Source organism: Hibiscus syriacus, unplaced genomic scaffold (assembly GCF_006381635.1).
Source record: "Hibiscus syriacus cultivar Baekdansim isolate YM2019G1 unplaced genomic scaffold, ASM638163v2 tig00110556_pilon, whole genome shotgun sequence".
Taxonomy (NCBI): domain Eukaryota; kingdom Viridiplantae; phylum Streptophyta; class Magnoliopsida; order Malvales; family Malvaceae; genus Hibiscus; species Hibiscus syriacus.
In genome coordinates this window covers 4,500,488-4,521,853 of record NW_024062779.1, presented here as the reverse complement: position 1 = coordinate 4,521,853, position 21,366 = coordinate 4,500,488, and the positions used below count along the sequence as shown (strand labels likewise).

At 33.3% G+C, this 21,366-nt stretch overlaps 1 protein-coding gene across 3 annotated transcripts; it reads right to left on the bottom strand.

The window, feature by feature from the left end:
• Nucleotides 1-400: 400 nt before the first annotated feature.
• Nucleotides 401-2,627, bottom strand: LOC120131478 (F-box/kelch-repeat protein At1g30090-like). 3 transcript variants are annotated; one of them, XM_039148465.1, is made up of 2 exons: nucleotides 2,499-2,558; nucleotides 401-1,942 (listed from the first exon to the last, which is right to left on the bottom strand). In XM_039148465.1, the coding sequence occupies exon 2, from the start codon at nucleotides 1,727-1,729 to the stop codon at nucleotides 515-517; it is 1,215 nt and encodes a 404-aa protein (XP_039004396.1). In that variant the 5' UTR covers nucleotides 1,730-1,942; nucleotides 2,499-2,558; the 3' UTR covers nucleotides 401-514. The 3 variants fall into 3 exon arrangements, 2 of the variants coding, with proteins under 2 accessions (XP_039004396.1, XP_039004397.1); XM_039148466.1 differs by having other exon boundaries at nucleotides 2,440-2,515; XR_005516925.1 differs by lacking the exon at nucleotides 401-1,942 and adding an exon at nucleotides 1,949-2,090 and having other exon boundaries at nucleotides 2,440-2,627.
• Nucleotides 2,628-21,366: the final 18,739 nt, after the last annotated feature.

Genomic DNA, 21,366 nt, shown 5'->3' with positions numbered 1-21,366 from the left:
TTTTAAATATGAAAACAAAAAATATTTTTTTTGGAACCTAAAAGTTATGGCCAAATGATGTAATGATTTTAAACTTCCTCCAAGATATTTGCCCTTGATTTGTAGTGCAAAGTCAAAATCATATTAGTATCACATTTTCCCCCATAATTCATGGCGATGCTTTATGCGTAATTACTTAACTTGTAAGATAACGTCAAATTGGTTCTCTTACCACTGTAGACAAGTGTTCAAGTTATTGACTCAAGTTCCTACAAGATCTTGCAAGGACAATCACTATCAAATAGTTGTACCTTGGCAGAGCTTAAAGCAGAAACACCAAGGTTCAAGACAAGTTCATTCTCTCCTTTCACCACATCACTCATCAATCAAGCCAGCGAATGCGTAAATTTAAGTGCGATTGGTGAAATATAGTTGATTATCAGATTACCAATACACAACAGTCATTCCAACCCTACAGCATTTGTAATTTTATATAATTACGGATTATTACACAACATGTGATACTTCAGAGAAGCTAAGCAAACAGAACCTTTGCACTCGAGGGTGTCAAGTCAGATAAACGTTCCGGGGCATTGATTACATGCCACCGAACACCGAACCTCCTCTTCTCGAAGCTGCCTGTTTGATTCGGGCATGAAATATAGCCCACAGCGACATGAAGGTTGAGACCCACAACATATATTCTGTTATCACATGAACTGACAGCAAAAGGTTTGTATATATGCTCCGGTAATGGAGGACCTTCTATTGCGTCCCAGGAATCACTGTCTGGATCATAAACCTTGAGCTTCATTCTTTCAAGCTCAGAAACCACAAATAAGTGCCCATGGACCACCACACTCGAGCCAGTCCAGCCTTCTCTCAATCCCACAGCCATACTCTCCCAGCTATTATTTCTCGGATCATAAACCTGACCCCTAGGAGAAACGAAGAATGGCCACAGCCAGCCTTCTGTCACAAGAAGCTTACCATCGAGAACTGCTGAATCATACGAAGCCATATTTGTCCCCATGCTTGCAATGGGATCCCAACTCCCCTTGGCAGGATCTAAGACCTCAGCCGAATCAAGCTCAAATAGATCCCCACTGTTTCCACCAGCTACATATATCATACTATCGATCACTTCACTCGCAAAAAATGATCTAGCGGTATTCATATTATTCATCACAGTCCAACGGTTTTTTTGGATCTCATACTTCAACACCAAGTCAAGGGGGCAATCAACATCAGAGACCATACCCCCGCAAACAAATAGAGCACCCTCATGAGGAATCGAAACACATCTAAAACCATGGGGACAAACTTTGTCTTTGCATGGCATTGCCGGAATTGTATGCCAAGTAAAGTGGGTAAGATCAAGAACCTGCCATTGTATTTTCCCACTGCATTTGTGGAAGGCCAATACAAATAGCCAGGGGTCTTTGAAACCTAATTCCTTCCTTCGGGTGAAAAAACGCTCTTTATTCCCTAACAGAAGATGCCATCGCTTGCATACAGTTTTGCAAGCTGCAAGACTATCAACTGGAAGCCGAAGGAGACAATTAAGGGCCACATCATCAGGAAGACCTGGAATAACAGGTTCTCCTTTAAGGCACGACTCATACTCTGATGAGGGATTCAACAACGAAGATGGAACCACTGCTAATCTAAATTTTGGGGACAATGTCATCTGAGAACCCCCTAGCTTATGCACGGGTGCCTGCTGCGATGACAATTGAACCCTTTGCATCTTTCTGTCAAAGCACAACAATATGAATCCTTCAAGACCACCCAAAGGATCTTGTTTAAGCTAGGAATTTCCTGACGTTATTTCTCATCAAATGGATTCACTTGTGAATTGAACCTAAACACCCAAATCCCAATCCAAACTTCAAAAATCCTATTCCAAGTTGGTCGCTTGATAAGGAAGAATTGCTTTTCACTGAAATTTGCAGATGCGCACCTAAAACAAAAACACGTTTCCCCTTTAACAAAAATTCATTCAAGATTTATCTTAATTCACCAATAATAATCTCTGAATAACCCAAATTTAAATTCCTATGCACCAAAGATAATAACTTTAACACACTCTTTATGTATACAATTTTGGCCTATGGAGATACAAATTAGGGGAATCTAAATAAAACAAAAATCATGCCAAGGTAGAAAATTGTATCGATAAAACAAAAAAAGCGAACAGGACAGAATTAATACACCAATAGTATCATGAATAGAAACTCAAAAAAAATCTAAACTTTTGCACCTAATCCAACAAGAAAACCAGAAATCAATTAGAATCGCATCATATATCTCATAGAAATGAAGTATTTAAAACCAGCAGAAACTGATGATTCAAAAAAGAGGCTAAACCCAGAAATATCTTATCCTATCTAACTTAAAACAAACCAGCTAGCTTAAAAGAAGAAGAAAATATATTAAAAACTGATATTGCAGACTCACAAAGAAGGAGTTTTTTTAAATAGTTGGCATAAAAGATCGTGACTTTTGATGAGATTTACCGCTGGTTTTAGCATGAAAGATGTCCCTCCCCTATTCCAGTATTCTCTTAATACCAAATGTACAAAATATAAATTATTAATAATAAAAAATCATTAAATTATACAATTATTCCGGTGGGAGAGAAAGGATTGATGCTGATTCTGTCATAAGCCCATTTAAGATCACGCGCTAAAGAAGTAGTTAATCACGCGCTTCTAACTGCGGGTGTCGGAATTTAAAACCGTATACTGTAGTTGAAAGTACAGTTGTTAAAGGTCTGGATTACCCCTCCAATTCTAAAGATAAGTCTGAAATTTGCTAGGAGAGAATTATTGTAAAATATTATGTTTGAATAAAAAATGAATAAAAATCAAATACACGTCGAATTTAAATTAAGGAAAAATGAAACTTGACTTTATTTTAAAAAAATATTATTTTTATTTGAAGTAATGTTTAAAATTTGACTCGAATTAATTTTTTTAAATAAAATTGAGTTATAAAAAATTCAATTAACTCAATATAAAAATAAAAAAATATATAGTATCTTTGATTATTTATATTTAAATTATAGATAAAAAATTATTATCTTTATTCTTCTAATCACTCTTGTGAAGTAAAGCCAAAATATTATCAAATATGTGATTATTAAGTTAGCCTAATAATATCAATCAACTTTGTCACTTAAGCAAGTGGTCTCAAGTTTGAGTCCTTGTGGAGGCAAAAAACCTTCTTGGGAGAGGTCCCCACCTTTCGTGCCCGACAGTACCTCGGAGATTAGGCTCAGGCGAAATCTAGGACACTTGGGATACCAAAAAAAAATATTAATCAACTTTTAATTCAGTTGGCACTATTGCTTTTATAAGATATAAGAGGTATGGGTTTGTGACTATTAGTTTCAGTGCACAATGTTACGTTATTATTAGATTTATCAAGTTAGGCGCATTCAAGTTCCAATCAAATTATTAAGTTAGACGCATTTAAGTTCCAATCAAATTATTGTACGAAACAAATGATATCAATAATTAAAGATTGATAAATTAAAAAAATTAGTATAAAATCAATTTAAAATAAAAAATGATATAAAAATATATAAAATATTATTTGTTTTAACTATTCTTAAAAATTTAAAATGAACGTTTAATTACCTTTGCAGTTATTAGTACATAAACTAGTGATTTTAGAAACAACAACGATTCATTTAATCATTGATAATTTAGTTCGTGTAAAATTTAAAAGTAAATTTAGAATAAAATCCTAATTCAAAAACATTTCATACAATTAATTCTAACTTGACAATTATGACATATTGTTTATCAATAGTTCAAAACTCCATTCTTTCTAAGAAAATTTCAAATTTCTTTAAAAATTTGAGATGGTTACAAGATAATATTTGTTCAGAACTTTTTTAACCTATTGATAATGCACATATCTTATGATAACGTTGCTCAAACCCAAAACCTCTGGGGAGATCAATATTCTCCTATATCGCTAAAATCACTTGACGTGTTAAAAATTATATTTTAAGTACAAACTCAGAGCGTTAAATAATAAATAAATAAAATCATGTGATCAAAATATTAAAAATTAAGATAATTATATATTTTCAACAATTTAGACAGTTTCTTTTATTTTTTTAAAAATAAAATAAATCCTCGTAACTAATAGAGTTCAATTGTATTGACCGTTTGATCAATATTAATCATTAAGTATGCTAACATGGCATATTACAAACGATAACATATTAGTGTTATTATTTTGTCTTACATGCCATATTAACAAGTAATTAAAAACCTTTGAAGAGTGTAAAAAAATTAATTAAGCTCTTTAACCCAAAAAAATTATCCAAGTATACTCTTAATTATGAAAAAAAGAAAAAAAATATTATAAATAAAACATGAAAAAATTAAGACGTAACATTAATGATAAATTTGTGAAATTTGAAAAAAAAAATAGATAAACAGATCAAATGATGAGGTTAAGAGGAGAAGATATATTAGAATATTGATATGGATAAGGAACAAATATTTTTTCTTCGAATGCTTAATTATAATAAAAATATAATTTAAAAAATGAGAGAAAATAAAAAAATGAAGAAAAAAAAGAAGTATTAGTGATGAGGTCAAATTGAGCCAACAATCCAAGAGGATTACTTATATGGACCAATAGCCCAACCCAAATATTAGTTTGCGGAATAAGACATTTGTTATACTATTGAGTAAATTCGTTATGTCAACATAACGCGTTTTCTCAAATATTATTTTTTAATGGACTTAGATTTGTGGTTCTCATGGGGCATAATTGTTTAATATATTTTATTGAAACTCTTCAGGCTTATACGATGAATTTCATTAAAACATTAATTTTTTGTAATTTAAAATACTATAAAATAATTATAAATTTATTTAAAAAATCTATGAGACTCGCCACGTGGATGTGATTAGTTTCATTTGGATTTAAAAATTGTAGTTGTTGAGTGAACACTGGACAACGGGTAGATTCCAACGGCCATAAACGGCTAGTCTATGGAACTCGTCATGTGGGTGTGATGAGTTTCATGAACTAGTCGTTTATGGCTGTTGAAATTAGAACTATAAATAAAAGTTTTGGGGTTTAAGGTTTGCATTGTGATTTATTGATAAGGAAAATTTATAGAGAGAAAAATTGTATTTTTTTTTTTGAAGATTTTACGATAAAACATCTACCTAAAAACAAATGTTACGTATTGATAAAGTCATATTTTATCACTTGAATCGACTCTGGTAAGATTTTTTTTCTTATAATTTTAAAGTTCAAATTATAATATAATGTTGTTGTTTTGAAAATTTTATTAATTATTTGAATTTTAAATTGTAGGAAGAAGAACGAGGCATTTATCATTGAGGAAAGAAAAATGCAGCATCACATAAGCAATATATTATTTGTCTATAACAGTCTAGATTGTATCCTACCACATTTCTTCGTGTTTTTAGGATGGTTTTTGCATTGATTTCGACGTTGATTAAATGTTGGAGACTCGAAACTCATACGTTTTACTTTCCCGATGGTGAAGCGATAATGACTTTGGAAGATGTGACTTACCAACTCGATGTTCCAATAAATGGTACAACGTTGGTGAAACATAACAATTGCAACCGAGACACGATTTGTGAGGAATTATAGGGAAATGTGCCACCACCAAATTTCACAGATTAGTTTCAAATACGAGTGACGTGGTTGAAGAGTGAATTTCAAGTTGATGAGCGTTCTACCGAGGAAGAGGTCATGTATGCAGCCGCCAGAGCATATATTCTCCATCTGATTGGAGAGATATTATTAATGGATAAATCTGAGAATTTGGTGCACACTCAATATCTTCCGCTAATGAAAATTTTTAGTCAATGTCATCAATATAGTTGGGGTTCTACGATTTTGACCTTTTTATATCGTGAACGTTGTAAGGCTAAAATCGTGGAAAGATGCCAATTACAACAGCTCAGGGTGAGTTTCCTCTCGTGCAAAGTAATTTCTTAAATTTATATTAAAGTAAATTTAAATTATTAATTAAATGTTTAAAAATTTTGAACAAGTAATATAGTTGTTAATTTGTATTTATTTTATTGTTTAGATGATGGCATAAGATTAATGATACAAAGTTGGTGGGTGCAACGAAAATCGATGTACAAATGAGGATCCATGTCGTCGATAGACATGTGACAAATATTCTAAATTTTTTGTATAATTTTTAAATTAAGAGAATTTATTTTTATATATACTAATGTAATATGTTTACAATTTAATTAGATTTCGTATTGAGTTAGATACGAAATAGTGTCTATCAAAATTCTTTTTTTAAGGGGCGAAGATGTAGCGTGCCATAACACTGTTGCTTCATTTCGTCATTATTGAGATCCATGTCATAGATAGAGTGTTGCTACAATTTGAATCCTATCAATTGTTTCAATGTAGATAATAAACAAAATTGATATGTGTGTAAAGGACAAAGAGAATTGGCCGAGGAAGCATGCTGCATGCATACAATAATAGAATGAGAGACATTTATACACACCTATTTATTTTGATGTTGTACCAGATAATCTTGATTTCTCAATTCTCTCTAACTCTAAATTATGAAACAAATGAGAAACTATACAGCAACAATGACCCAATGAGAAGAAATAAAGGCTAAATATGTAAAATTAGCATCAACATTTTTTCTCTTTTTTTATATGGATTATTTTGATCTCAAGGAAGTTATGGTGTATATCCTTCATATCATTCTTTAATGGAAAGCCGATCGAAATGAGATACAGTGCCACCCTCTCAATCATATTTGACAGAAGTTGCTCGTCTATGGGATCATTTCCTATATGCTCAATCATCCAGATATTTTGTTGTGCATTTTGAGTCAATACAGTCGAAAGGATTCTTCTTTTGCAGAGCAATTCTTTCTCTGTTGTCAGACTGCTTGGAACCACTGTCAAGAGCATGGGTGGTTGAAAGCGTGAGTGAAGATGAGCAGTCTCGAGTGAGTCACACGCGCGATCCTAGGAGGGTTTGGAGTCCTACCAGCCGTTAGATCTTAAAGCTATATCTAACGGTTGGTATTCGGCTGCACGAGAACTCTAAGGTTACAAACCCTAGAATTGAAACATGCATAATCTGGGCCATTGATCCTCTTCAGTCTGACGGCTAACATCTGACAGCTCTTCATCTGAGGGTTACTGTTTGGGCGGCGCATAGACATTACAAATACTAGGGTTTGGTCCCAAGGTTTAACAGTTGGGCTACTTCCACTTTGGGCCGACACGTCCAGACGACTTGCATTGGGCACGTTGGATTTGCTTGTAGTATTTGGGTTTTGTGATTTGGGTCTGTAATAGAAATTGCATACAATTTAATTAATATAATTCAAATTTAGCTAATACAAATATTTAGTATTTTTTATCTATATAATATACCATAGGATGGTTCTTCCACGCTCGACGAGCGGCAATGAGCATCTTTATAATTAGCACCGATAAATTAATTTATAAAACGTTAAAATTATAAAGTACTCGATGTATAATAATGAGCGGCAAGTTTGTTTTCAACACGTTTCAAGGAGAGGTAATTGTGTTGCTGACTATTTGGCTAGTTTGGTTTCAGATGATGATTTTGGGATTCATTATTTTGTAAATCCTCCACCTGCTTCTTTCAACTTGTTGCAGGTGGATCAAGATGGTCTAATTTTTTGATCTTGTATTAGCGTTTTTTAAGAGTTTGGGATGTACTCTTTTCTTCCATGTAAGTTAGAAAGGTTTTTAACGAGGTATCTATAGTGACATCGATAGCACCAGTGACGACGACAACGACAACGACGATAGTAGCGGTGATGGTGATGACTTCAAAGTAAGAAAAAAGAATTTAGGGGTCAATATTTTATCTAATTATTATTTAAAATAAGATTATAAAAAATAATGTAATTAATAATTTATTTTAAATAATTTACGTTTAGATTTTTAACTAATTTATAATTATATGTTGAGTACTTTATAATTTCAAAGTTTTATAAATTAAATAAATGGTGCTCATATTTAGTGGTATTCATCGGTGCTTGTCGAGCTAGATTTTTAACTAATTTATAATTATATGTTGAGTATTTTATAATTTTAAAATTTTATAAATTAAATTAACGATGCTCATAGTTAGTAGTGTTCATTGGTGCTCGTCAAACGTTATAGAATTTTTCTATACTATATATCTATATATACACGCATACTATAATATATATATATATACACACACGTGTAGAGCATATATAACCCAACATACATAATATATATACACACACATGTGAGTCATATATTTAATTAACCCTATGGCCTATTGTGTTCACGCCAACCAAATAAAAATAAATAAAAACTAAAAGTAAATATAAAAAAATATATAAATAAAACGAAACTCGAATAAAATTCCGGACAAAATAAGTATCTACAACCGGTATAATATATAAATGTTGATGCAACTGGGCAATCGTTGACATAATTAATTAAGTACTCTATGTTTTCTTCTGAAGTGCCATTGATTTGGCTATTTTTTAACATTATCATTTACATAATCAAATAATTTAGGAATCCAAAAATGTTGAGTGCTTTACTTCCAATAAAGGCTAACAGATTTATAAAGCTGAATCTGCGACCTGCAACAATCTATTCACATCTTCATTTTCTCCTGGAATTTTGACATCCATGGCATCATTCATTTTCTCCTGGAATTTTGACATCCATGGCATCATAATGTTAATATATGAGGACAGATTAGGTATACATATGCATAAGGCCGTATATTCATATGGAATATTTGATAGTGCACAGCTGCTAAAGCTATTATATATCCATATGATAGTACACAGCTGCTAAAGCTATTATAATACAAAAAAGTTTAGGTAAATGGCGACTCCCCGGTCCAATTATATATCCATGACTAGGGTATATATAAGATTCAATTAAATTTACATAAGAATTTACATATTGTTTATCAAAAGTGACAGTGGTAACTTCGAATTTGACCTTACAAATAATGCTTGACCTTACAAATAATGTCATGCATGTCAATTATGAATAATTTAAATATTATATATTATTTACGAACAAATCTATCGATAATTAGTCATACAATCAACTGAATAATTTCAACATGATATGAAACTCAACCCATACCTATAAAAAATAATTTTAACTTTAAACAAATTAACTAATCATCGTATAATTGAACAAATGTTAAAATTTCGAAAATCTCTTTTTACCAATAAAGCCAAGTTCATTGATTGCACGTAAAGAAAGAAGCAAATGAGTGGTGGATTTAGTTTCTAAACTGAAATAATGCACAATCAATTTTGACATTGGACAAACATGGTTAAATATAAAAAAAACATGGAAGAAATTTAATACATAAAAGATCTTGATGAACTATGTTGTATAATATTTTGATATAACAAATTATGATAAAATGTTTTTTGGACTTGATTGAATTTGTTCAAAGTTTTTAAAAATAATTCAAAGTCCATTAAACTAGAATTTAAGCACAAAATAATTTTTCAGGGTACGTAATACCGATACTGTTCATGTGGTACCGATACCAAAGGTAAGAGAAGTATCGATACTCTCTAGGTAGTATCAATACTACCAGTTATTTTCCAAATTGCTCAAATTCCAGAATGCAAAATAGATATCGATACTCAAAGGGATATCAATACAACTTTACACAGTAATATCAATACCATGATCATAGTATCGACATTGGTCAAGCCCAACGGTCTTTAACGACAATTTTATTTAAAAATTATAAAGGTAGTACCGATACTCATTAAAGGAGTACCAATACTCCCTGTCCTGAGCAATTTTATTTTGCAGAAAATTAATCCCCAACGGCTCCATAACATCCTCAACTGCTATAAACGGTCACAAACTCATATCAACATATAAAAACAAGTTGAGGACACTTGAAGAAGGGTTAGAACACCTATCCAATCAATCAAACACAAAAGAAGAGTTTTTCATTCATATTTTCATTTCTCTTGTAAATATTAGTCTTTTTGAGCTCATTGTAAATCTTTTATTTGTTTTCTTGTAAACACCTACCTTAGAGAGGTTTTCTTGTTTACTTTTTTTAACCTTGTAAAAAGGGGATTAGTTCTAGCTATGCTTGTGAAAAGCTAGGGAGTGTAAATGTTATCTATTTATCATGCAAAAAGAAAGAACAAATTAGTGAATTTGTTAAAAAAATTCTTAGTGATGAGTTAAGGTTGTGGATGTAGACTTGGTTGAGAAGTTGAACCATTATAAATCTTGTGTAAATTTTCCTATTTCTTTATACTCCTTATTCCCTAAACTCAAAAAGCCAATTCACCCCCTCTTGGAAATATTTGGTTGTTTGATTGAGCTTCATCGACAATCCCAACAATTGGTATCAGAGTTTGACTCATTAGAAGGTTTAACAACCTTGAGACTATCCTTGAAGAAACTCTATCCATTTCCGATGCAACCGAGAAGATGTCTTCCACATCCAGCTCATTCCACAGGGAAGACTCCCAACTGATTAACAAGCCTCCATACTTCAATGGAGCCAACTACCGTCATTAGAAGAAATTAATGAAGTTATTCATCCAATCTAATGATCTTGATGCATGGGAGATGATCGAGAACGAATACTCTTTTCCAATGAAGAAGACGAAGGAGTGGAGTGCCCAAGAACGGAAGAAAGCTCAACAAAATGCTAAGACCATGCACATGTTGTTTTGTGCATTTGGTCCCGATGTTTATGAGGGAGTTTATTCTTGTTCAAATGTAGGAGCTTTGGAATAAACTCGAGGAGATCCATGGAAACAAAAAAGAAGAACAAAAAAATATGGCGTGCTTAATGTCTCTTAAAGAGCCCGATGTATCTTCTAACTCAAATGATTCTAATTCATATTCTTTTAATGAGTTACAAGATGCATACGATGAATTATTTTTGGAGTTTGAGATCATGAACTCCAAATACAAGAAAATAATTTCAAAATTTAAAGTTGAAAACGATTTTCTTTTGAAAGTAAAAGTTGATTTTGAAAAACAAAATGAAATTTTGAAAATGATTTAGAGCTTTCAAAAGTGAAAATTGAAAATTTTGAAAAATAATGTTTTGATTTAAAAGTTAAACTTGAATGCTTAACAAAATAAAAAGAAATCATTTTAAATTATTCATCTAGTTTCATAATGACAAAATACTCACATTGTCATTATCATGGTCACAAGGAACTTACTTGTCCTATAAAGAAAGGAAAACGTTTTAGAATTAGACAAGTATGGGTTCCTAAGGGAACAAGAGGCGTTGAAACTAACGTCCAAAGATCCAAAGCAATTTTGATACCAAAATCCAAATAAATGTCTCTTGTAGGTGTGTGGGAGCAATGATGATAAAAGTGAAGAAATTTAAATGCTCTAGCCACACTTCAAAAGAAGGATGGGTAACCTCTACACTTAATATTTATTTATCTTGCGTAATTGGTTGCTCATTTGGTTTAAGCATGCATGAGTTTTGATTTTAAATAATTTTATGTTTCTATCTTATGTATGTTAAAAAGAATTGTGATGAACATTTTCTAAAGTTTTAATGATTTTTTCATAAAATGCTTATGCATATGATTTATTACAAATGATATCTCTGTAATAATTGATATCAATTTTTCAAATGCATAATATTTTTTGGATTGCTTTATGCACATGCACTTAAATACAACATTTGGTATTGCATAAAGTAGTTTAGATTTGGATATATTGAATTTCATATGTTACTAACTTGTTTGTTCATCTTTACTGAAATTCAATGTCTTTTAAGTGTCATTCCTTTTAAAGTTAAATTTTTGTTTGGGATGCTTTTATTGAGGGGGAACTTTGATTTTTCAAATGATTTTAATGTTAAATTTACTACTTACTCTCCATTGTTATTTTTGAACTTTAAATTTGAATTATTTTTTATATAACAAAAAGGGGGGAGTAAAGGTTTGAAAAATTCAATTTCTCAATGAAAAAGGGGGAGCTTTAATATTTTCCAAATATTGTTCTTTTTCATTAGATATTTTTTAAGGGGGAATTTTGCCAAAAACAAATTTTAAAATGTTCTGTTATATCAAAAAAGGGGGTGATTGTTGAACTATGTTTTATAATATTTTGATATAACAAATTATGGCAAAATATTTTTTGGACTTGATTGATTTGTTCAAAGTTTTCAAAAATAATTCAAAGTCCATTAAACTAGAATTTGAGCACAAAATAGTTTTTCAGTGTACGTAGTATCAATGTTGTTCTTACAGTATTGATACTATATGAACAATACCGATAATGTTCGTGTGTTACTAATACCAAAAGTAAGAGAAGTATTGATACTCTCTAAATAGTATCGATACTACCAGTTGTTTTCCAAATTGCTCAAATTCCAGAATGCAAAATAGGTATCGATACTCAAAGGAGTACTAATACTACTTTACACATTAGTATCGATATCATGATCATAGTATCGATATAGGTCAAGCCCAACGGTCTTTAACGGCCAATTTATTTAAAAATTATAAAGGTAGTATCGATACTCATTAATGGAGTATCGATACTCCCTATCCTGGGCAGTTTTATTTTGCAGAAAATTAATCCCCAACGGCTCCAAAACATCCCTAACAGCTAGAAACGGCCACGAACTCATTCCGACATATAAAAACAAGTTGATGATACTTGAATAAGGGTTAGAACACATATCCAATCAATTAAACACAAGAGAAGAATTTTTCATTCCTATTTTCTTTTCTATTGTAAATATTAGTGTTTTTGAGCTCATTGCAAATCTTTTATTTGTTTTCTTGTGAGCTTAATTTTCTTGTAAATACCTACCTTAGAAAGGTTTTATTGTTTACTTCTTTTAACCTTGTAAAAAGGGGATTGGTCTAGCTAAGCCTGTGAAAAACTAAGGAGTGTAAATGTTATCTCTTTATCCTGCAAAAAGAAAGAATAAATTAGTGAATTTGTTAGAAAATCCTTAGTGAGGAGATAAGGTAGTTGATGTAGACTTGGTTGAGAAGTCGAACCACTATAAATCTTGTGCAAATTTTCCTATCTCTTTATACTCCTTACTCCCTAAACTCAAAAAGTCAATTCACCCCCTCTTGTAATATTCGATTGTTCAATTTAGCTTCATCAACAATCCCAACAGATCTACATAAAATTTGATTATTATGTTTTTCAATAAAAGGTCTACATAAAGTTTGATTTAACTTTGAATGGTTATAGACAAAAAGTTGTATTATAAAATTAATTCGTATATGAAATGAGTTGGATAAATTTTAATTAAATGGACTTATATTATACGATGTTTTGTAATAATATATAAATTACATATTTTCGTTATGTGATTTAACATAAATAAGTTATATAGGTTGAGTACGGAAGTAGATTTTATGATTAACAGTGGTTTATTTATATATGTTAAACTGAAACGAAGAAGATATAATAAATAAAATAAGGAATGTCCGTATAGTACCTTATTAAGAAGAAAGTAGTAATTGTCATAGTAAGATAAATTTTACATTTCTTTGTATTTCTCATAGTTATATAATAGATGCGTAATCCAAATTGTGGATAAAGTTATATTAAAAGATAAAATAAAAGAGACGAAAATATAATAAGATGCTAATTGAAGGAGTGTAATAATAATATATTATGTTATAAGGTTAATTGATTAAATTTTTGAATTAGGCCGTTAAAATGGTTATATGAAAGAGTACTAAACTACTTAGCGGCTGCACGAAATCGGATATAAATTGAAAATTAAAATATATCATTATGAATTTATGTTATTAAATAGTATGATAATAAATGATAAATCTGAAGATTAAAAAAACAAAATTTATCGACCTTTGAATAATAAAAACCATACAGAAACATGTGACATCTTTAACTTGTATTCGGGTATGAATGTGGTTTAAGGATTTTACAATATTTGAGTTACCCTTGATATATCTTAAGATCATCTTCACGTCATTCCAATACTCTTTGCCCAATTCGCCATGTATTGACTAAACTGGTCTTTAGCATATCATAGCGAACATGACAACTAAAAACTAGGAGGAATCATTTTGATTTTATTTTTAATTCTATTTGATCTAAAAATATGATTAATTATAACTTATTAAATTTTAACCATTTTTCGTAATTGTAACCGCTAACCAATATTTTAGCGATGCATTTAATTGAAACCGTTTAATCTTAACGATTTAATTAATTAACCTATAAAATATAACGATTATATCAGTTAACGATTCTGATTAACAATTACAGTTTAACTTGACACCCATAAATACAAGTATATCCGAAGATATTGACGGTAAGTAACCTCACTATTTGGACTTTCATTTTCTTTTAAATATGTTTATATTCATACTACCTATAAATATCATAGATTCGTATATTCAAACATTTTGACAATAATATTTTTTGAACTCTACTTTTTTCTTTTAAATATTTATATATTAAATACCAAAGAATTCATCAAACAACCTCAATGGTAAAATGAGAGTGTTATTTTTTCTAAAGATCTTGTGTTCAAACAACTACATCAATGGATATGCATATGTGATCTTTCACTCCCTTAGTAATCTTTACTAACATTAGTAAAACTATACTTTTGGCTTGACCTGAGAGATATACAGCAAAATATCAACCGTCTCTTTTAAAGCCAGAAAAAAAGTGTATATAATATCTGGCAAAGGCACCAAAATAAATAGGGAAGGACAGTTAAAGTACAATGCCCACATGCACATGTCTATCATGTGGTTGAAAGAAAATTCAAAACAAACTTGCACCATCATCAGTAGTAACAATATCAACTTATATTTGACATCTCAATTAATGTTGATATATGTGGATATGATGCCAGAGGTGTTTTTAATGAAATTAGATAAGAGAAACGAGGCAGGAAAACAACATCTTCGATCTGGATCGAGAAAACTAGAAACAGTGCTTCATAAGGAAAACATGGTTTATCTTATAAGGAAATATTCAGCAGTCAATAGATAAATTTGATTTGATTCCTCTTGTCTTCAACATGGGTAGGCTTGAATGCGAATCAAGGAAAAGATGTGGTTGCATGCATCGGCTACCATACTGAAAACCATTGTCATCCCATCCAAATAGCTAGCTTTCAACGTCCCATGGCTATTTCATGATTCCTTGGATATTACACCGTTGCAAGAGCCTTTCCAAGGTATGAAACATTTCACATGCTTACCAGAAATCCACTAACCCACTCACATGCATTCCACTGGACAAATAAAGATCTCCACTAATGGAAACGAAAAACAAAAATAGTCCAGCTTTTGTGGCCAATGGGAAGGCCACGACAGCCATACTTCTTCATGTTTCAAACTTCATCCCAAAGAAAAGGCATACATCTTTCAAAGCCGGGACATGGGTTTAGAGGTGGACCATCTTGGCCAGTGCACCAAACAATGGGGTTCATGCAGCTTTCAATATGTTCAACTAATTAAGGTCTTAGGAAGGGATAACAGAGAGCTATTATAAAATATCTGACGTATCAAATTCCAATTATAGATTCACTAGAAATTCTCCAAAATCTGCAAATAAATATACCACCCTGCTTCTAATTGATCTAATAATATGGATTGAGTAGTGTTTTTAATTTTAGCAAGGCCAAGGCTTAGTTTTATAAAAGATACCTGGGCAGGCAGTCTATATGACATTTAATTAGCACCTTACTCTTCAGCCAGCAGGATTCTCTCTCCAAGGCCGAACATGATTGACCCAGACGGCCAGACCCAAGAAATAACCACCATATTTCCCAACATATGTTTACCCATGTTACACACCAAGATCATGGTTTCAGATACATTACCAAGACCCACTAGGATAGGTTATATGTAAATTTAGATATCAGATTTGAGAAGGTTACCTTTAATTCGAAGTGTGCAAGCTTTTGTTAATGTTTTTCCTTTTTATGACGACTGAGATAGATTGCAGAGCCTTTGCTGTGATGATCATAAAAGAATAAACTTTTGCAGAAGACAATCACGAATCAAATGCAAAAGAATCACATTCAAAGGTAACCTAAATATAATAAATCAAGAAGAAATGTCAGTAGACAAACAATTAGATTTGGATTTCATTGAATTTAGTTTAAAACGTGCCTTGGTTGTGCTGATACTAAGCCAGACTGCAAAAACCCAAATTAATTTACAGCAGCAGAGAGGAATTGAATTTGAATGTAAATAAATGCAATGAAAACTTAATTAATAAAAAAGAAAGAAAATTTAAAGACAATTAGAAGATATAAAGAAATGGTAAAATGATATTATTTGCATTAGCTCATTCGTAAGGAAAAATAGACAAGATGAATTACAATGGTTTATATCATAAGCGTCTAGTAGCCTGACGGAGCAACTAAATGAAGCACAGAGTTATTTTGCAGTACCACCTGTAACATTGCTTAAAGAAGAGCTTATTTTCCATTTCAGCAAAGAAAGAACTGTTGGGGAAAACGGGTTATTTCCCACACGAACGTAGTTTTAAAATTGACCTAAAATGTCAAGATTAAAACCACCAAAGATTGCACAGCAGATAAACCTGTCAAACTATTGAATATTGAAACACAATAGAAAAAAACCGAATAAAAAACAATAAAGGAAAGAACACACCAAATTTACGAGGTTCGACGAGAATATCGTCTACTCCTCGGGCACCACACCGGATGATAACTTCACTATATCGCCAATATTACAACAAATGAAATTCTTTGGAATTCCCAAAGTGGGAGAATGAAGAATACAAGAGGAAGAGAGAACTTGTTTTTGGGATGATTTCTAATGGAAATACTTAGGCCTATTTATAGTTGAGTTTCAAGAACAATATGTTCAAAGTTTGGCCACCTACCAAAGAATTTTTCAATGTGTACAAGTTAGCCACCAAATATGAAATTCACATGTTCAAAGTTTGGCCACCAACCAAGATGAAATTTCCAACTTGTCAACTTAATTTCTAGACAAATCTAACAAATCTCCACCTTGGCTTGAAATTACCAAGCCTACTCAACTTCTTCAACTCCCCAAATTTGTAGTGCCTCTAATTGTGCTCACAAGCGCCACACACCCGAAGGTGTTCATACTTTCAGGATGTTAATCAAGTTCAAACAATGATTGAACTTGATTACTGTTACCACCTTGGTCATCATATCTGTAGGATTTTCTGATGTCGCAATTTTCTGAAGTAGAATCGTTCCTTCTTCAAAGATCTCCCGTACAAAGTGATACCTCACGTCGATATGCTTAGTCCTTGAATGGTAGACTTGATTTTTCGCTAAGTGAATAGCACTCTGACTGTCACAATAGAGACTAATGTGACTTTGAACAACTCCCAAGTCTTCCATCAACCCGTTAAGCCAAATTGCTTCCTTTACAGCCTCTGAAACTGCCATGTATTCTGCCTCTGTAGTAGACAAGGCCACCGTAGATTGCAATGTAGACTTCCAACTTACTGGGGCTTTAGCAAGAGTAAACAAATACCCAGTAGTTGATCGACGCTTATCCAAATCACCAGCATAATCGGAATCAGCATATCCAACCATACACTGACCAAGTGCTTCATCCTGTTCAAAAACTAAACCAACATCCACGGTTTGTTGGAGATACCGTAGAATCCATTTCACAGCTTGCCAATGTCCTTCTCCAGGATCATGCATGTACCTGCTCACAACTCCAACTGCTTGTGAAATGTCAGGACGCGTACACACCATTGCATACATCAAGCTCCCAACTGCATTAGCATATGGAACTTTTGCCATATACACTCGTTCTTCATTAGTTTTAGGAGATAATTGAGAACTAAGTTTCAAATGTGAAGCCAATGGGATACTTACATGTTTGGTATTTTCATTCATGCCAAAACATTGTAATACCTTTCTTAGATACTGCTTCTGTGTTAAACAAAGCTTCCCTCTCTGTCTATTTCTGCTTATCTCCATACCAAGAATCTTCTTGGCCTCACCTAGATCTTTCATCTCAAACTCTTGATTCAACTGAGCCTTTAATTTGTCTATCTCCTTTTGACTCTTCGAAGCGATCAACATATCGTCAACGTACAAGAGAAGATAAATGAAAGATCCATCTTTGAGCTTTTGCAAATACACACAATGATCATATTTGCTTCTAGTATACTTTAGCCTCCTCATAAAACTATCAAATCGCTTGTACCACTGCCTCGGAGATTGCTTCAATCCATATAGCGATTTGTTCAGCTTACAAACCCATTTCTCACGACCACTATCTTTGTATCCTTCTGGCTGAGTCATATAGATCTCCTCTTCTAAATCACCGTGCAAGAAAGCCGTCTTTACATCAAGTTGAGCTAGCTCCAAATTCAACTGTGCTACCAAGGCCAACAATATTCTAATGGAGGAATGCTTCACAACAGGGGAAAATACTTCATTGTAGTCGATTCCCTCCTTTTGAGCGTAGCCTTTAGCTACCAACCGTGCCTTGTAGCGAACATCTTTCTTGTTATGAGATCCATCTTTCTTTACAAATACCCACTTGCATCCAATGGCTCTTTTACCTTTCGGTAATTGTGCCAGTTTCCAAGTGTTGTTCTTTTGGAGAGATTGCATTTCTTCATCCATGGCACTTTTCCACTTATCACTTTCCAAGCTTTGTATTACTTCTTGGTAAGTGATAGGGATATCATCATCAACAACTGGAAGAGCATAGGCCACCATATCAACAAATCGAGCAGGTCTACGAATTTCTCTCCTTGGCCTTGTAACTGCAAGTGTTTCTGGTGTCTCTAATGGTTCTTGGGTTTGAACCTCTTCATCTTCTAATTCTTCTATTGGAGTTGAAGAATCAGCTGCATCAACTTCTGGGATCATCATCTGCTGAAACTCCACTTGTTTTGGAGTATGCTCCACCTGCTGCGGAGTACTACTTGTCTGGACAGATTCAATTGTTACCTTCTTTACTAGGGCAGATTCATCAAAGGTAACATCTCTGCTACAAATTATCTTCTTGGTGTCTAAACACCAAAGGCGGAATCCCTTTACTCCATGGGTAATTCCCATAAAGAGAGCCTTCTTTGCTCTCGGATCAAGCTTGGATTCCTTCACATGATAATAAGCAGTGGATCCAAATACATGTAAGGAATCATAATCAGTAGCAGGTTTTCCAGACCATACATCCAATGGTGTTTTTCCTCCTATCGCTGATGACGGCAGACGATTAATGAGATGGCCAGCATATGTCACAGCCTCAGCCCAAAATGCCTTGCCTAACCCAGCATTAGACAACATACATCGAACTTTCTCTAATAGTGTTCGAATTCATACGCTCTGCCACCCCATTCTGTTGTGGTGTATGTCTAACAGTGAAGTGTCGAACAATACCATACTCATGGCAAACGTCAAAGAATGGGTCACTTTTATATTCCCCTCCATTGTCCGTCCTAAGACGTTTGATCTTTCTACCAGTCTGGTTCTCGATCATATTTTTCCATTTCAGGAAAATTTGAAGCACTTCATCTTTAGACTTCATCTGATACACCCAAACTCTTCTGGAAAAGTCATCTACAAAAGTTACAAAATAATGGTTTTCTCCCAAAGACGATGTCTTTGAAGGACCCCATATATCTGAGTGAATATAATCTATAATACCTTTTGTATTATGTATAGTGGTGTCAAACTTCACTCTCTTCTGCTTTCCCAGAACACAATGCTCGCAAAAGTTCAATTTGCAAGCCTTTGCACCTTTCAACAATCCTTTCTTTGCCAGAATTTGCAAGGATTTCTCTCCAACATGTCCCAACCGCATATGCCACAATTGGGTAGCGTCCAAATCATCACCTCCGGAAGCTGCTGCAACTGCTCCAATAATTGTACTACCTTGGTAGTAATACAAATTATTTTTCCTGATGCCCTTCATCATCACAAGTGCGCCATATGTGACTTTTAAAACTCCATCTCTCATAGTGACTACTGAACCTTTGGATTCTAAGGCTCCCAACGAGATGAGATTTTTCTTCAAACTGGGCACGTATCGGACATCCGTCAGAACTCTGGTTGATCCATCTTGATTCTTCAATCGAATTGAACCTATCCCAACAGTTTTACAGGCATTGTCATTGCCTATATAAACAACTCATGCATTTAGTTCCACTAAATCGGAGAACCACTCCCGATTAGGGGACATATGATAGGTGCAACCCGAATCTAATATCCACTCATCGGAATGGAATGTTGTTAATGAAGCAACCAATGATATGTCAGGGTCATGTGCATCATGCTCTGCAACACATGCATCTGGAGCAGCTTTTCCTTTCTTCTTCAGCTTCGGACAATCTTTCTTACAATGACCTTTCTCATGACAAAAGGCACATTCATCTTTTCCCAGTCTGGACTTCGACTTTGATCTCCCTCTCCACTTTGGCTTTTGACTTTTCGAGCGACCTCTTGCCACCATGACCTCCGCTGCTTCGTACTTGCTCTCCTTGTTGGTTTTCTTCCTGGGTTCATAACTATGCAAAGCAGCAGTTACATCTTTAAGGGTAACATTATTCTTACCATGAAGTAACGTTGTTTCAAGGTGCTCAAATTCATCTGGAAGAGATGACAACAACATCAAAGTCAAATCTTCATCTTTGAAGGTTTCATCCATGCCCAATAAGTATTCCACTAGCTCATTGAACGCAGTGATGTGTTCATTCATACTGGTGTCTGGTTGATAATCAAATCTGAACAATCTTTTCTTCATGTGGAGACGATTCTGAGAGCTTTTCTTCAGGAATTTTTCCTCCAAAGCTTTCCACATCTTACTTGCAGAAGTCTCGTTCTTGTAGCCATACTTCTGCTCCCTGGAAAGACAAGATCGAATCGTGTTGCACGCCAAACGATTGATTGTTCCCCATTCTTTCTCCTCCATATATTCGGGTTTTTCTTCCTTAATGGCGATGTCTAGACCTTGTTGGAATAAAACGTCTAACACCTCGCCTTGCCACATGCCAAAATGACCGGATCCATCGAACAACTCCACCGAGAAATTTGCATTTGACATCACCCTCCTCACCGGTCCAGATGAAGAGCTTGATGTCTCAATTGATCCGTATTTTGGCCTTTTAATTGTAACGAACAATATTCAATATCACGAACTGTATCTTTTCAGCAACGGAACCACCAAGATAACCTTAACCGAAGCTCTGATGCCAATTGTTGGGGAAAACGGATTATTTCCCACACGAACGTAGTTTTAAAATTGACCTAAAATGTCAAGATTAAAACCACCAAAGGTTGCACAACGGATAAACCTGTTAAACTATTGAATATTGAAACACAATGGAAAAGAACCGAATAAAA

What these genes read in the sequence shown, in the direction of transcription:
- LOC120131478 (XM_039148465.1), bottom strand. Translation starts at nt 1,729, where the DNA reads ATGCAAAGGGTTCAATTGTCATCGCAGCAGGCACCCGTGCATAAGCTA.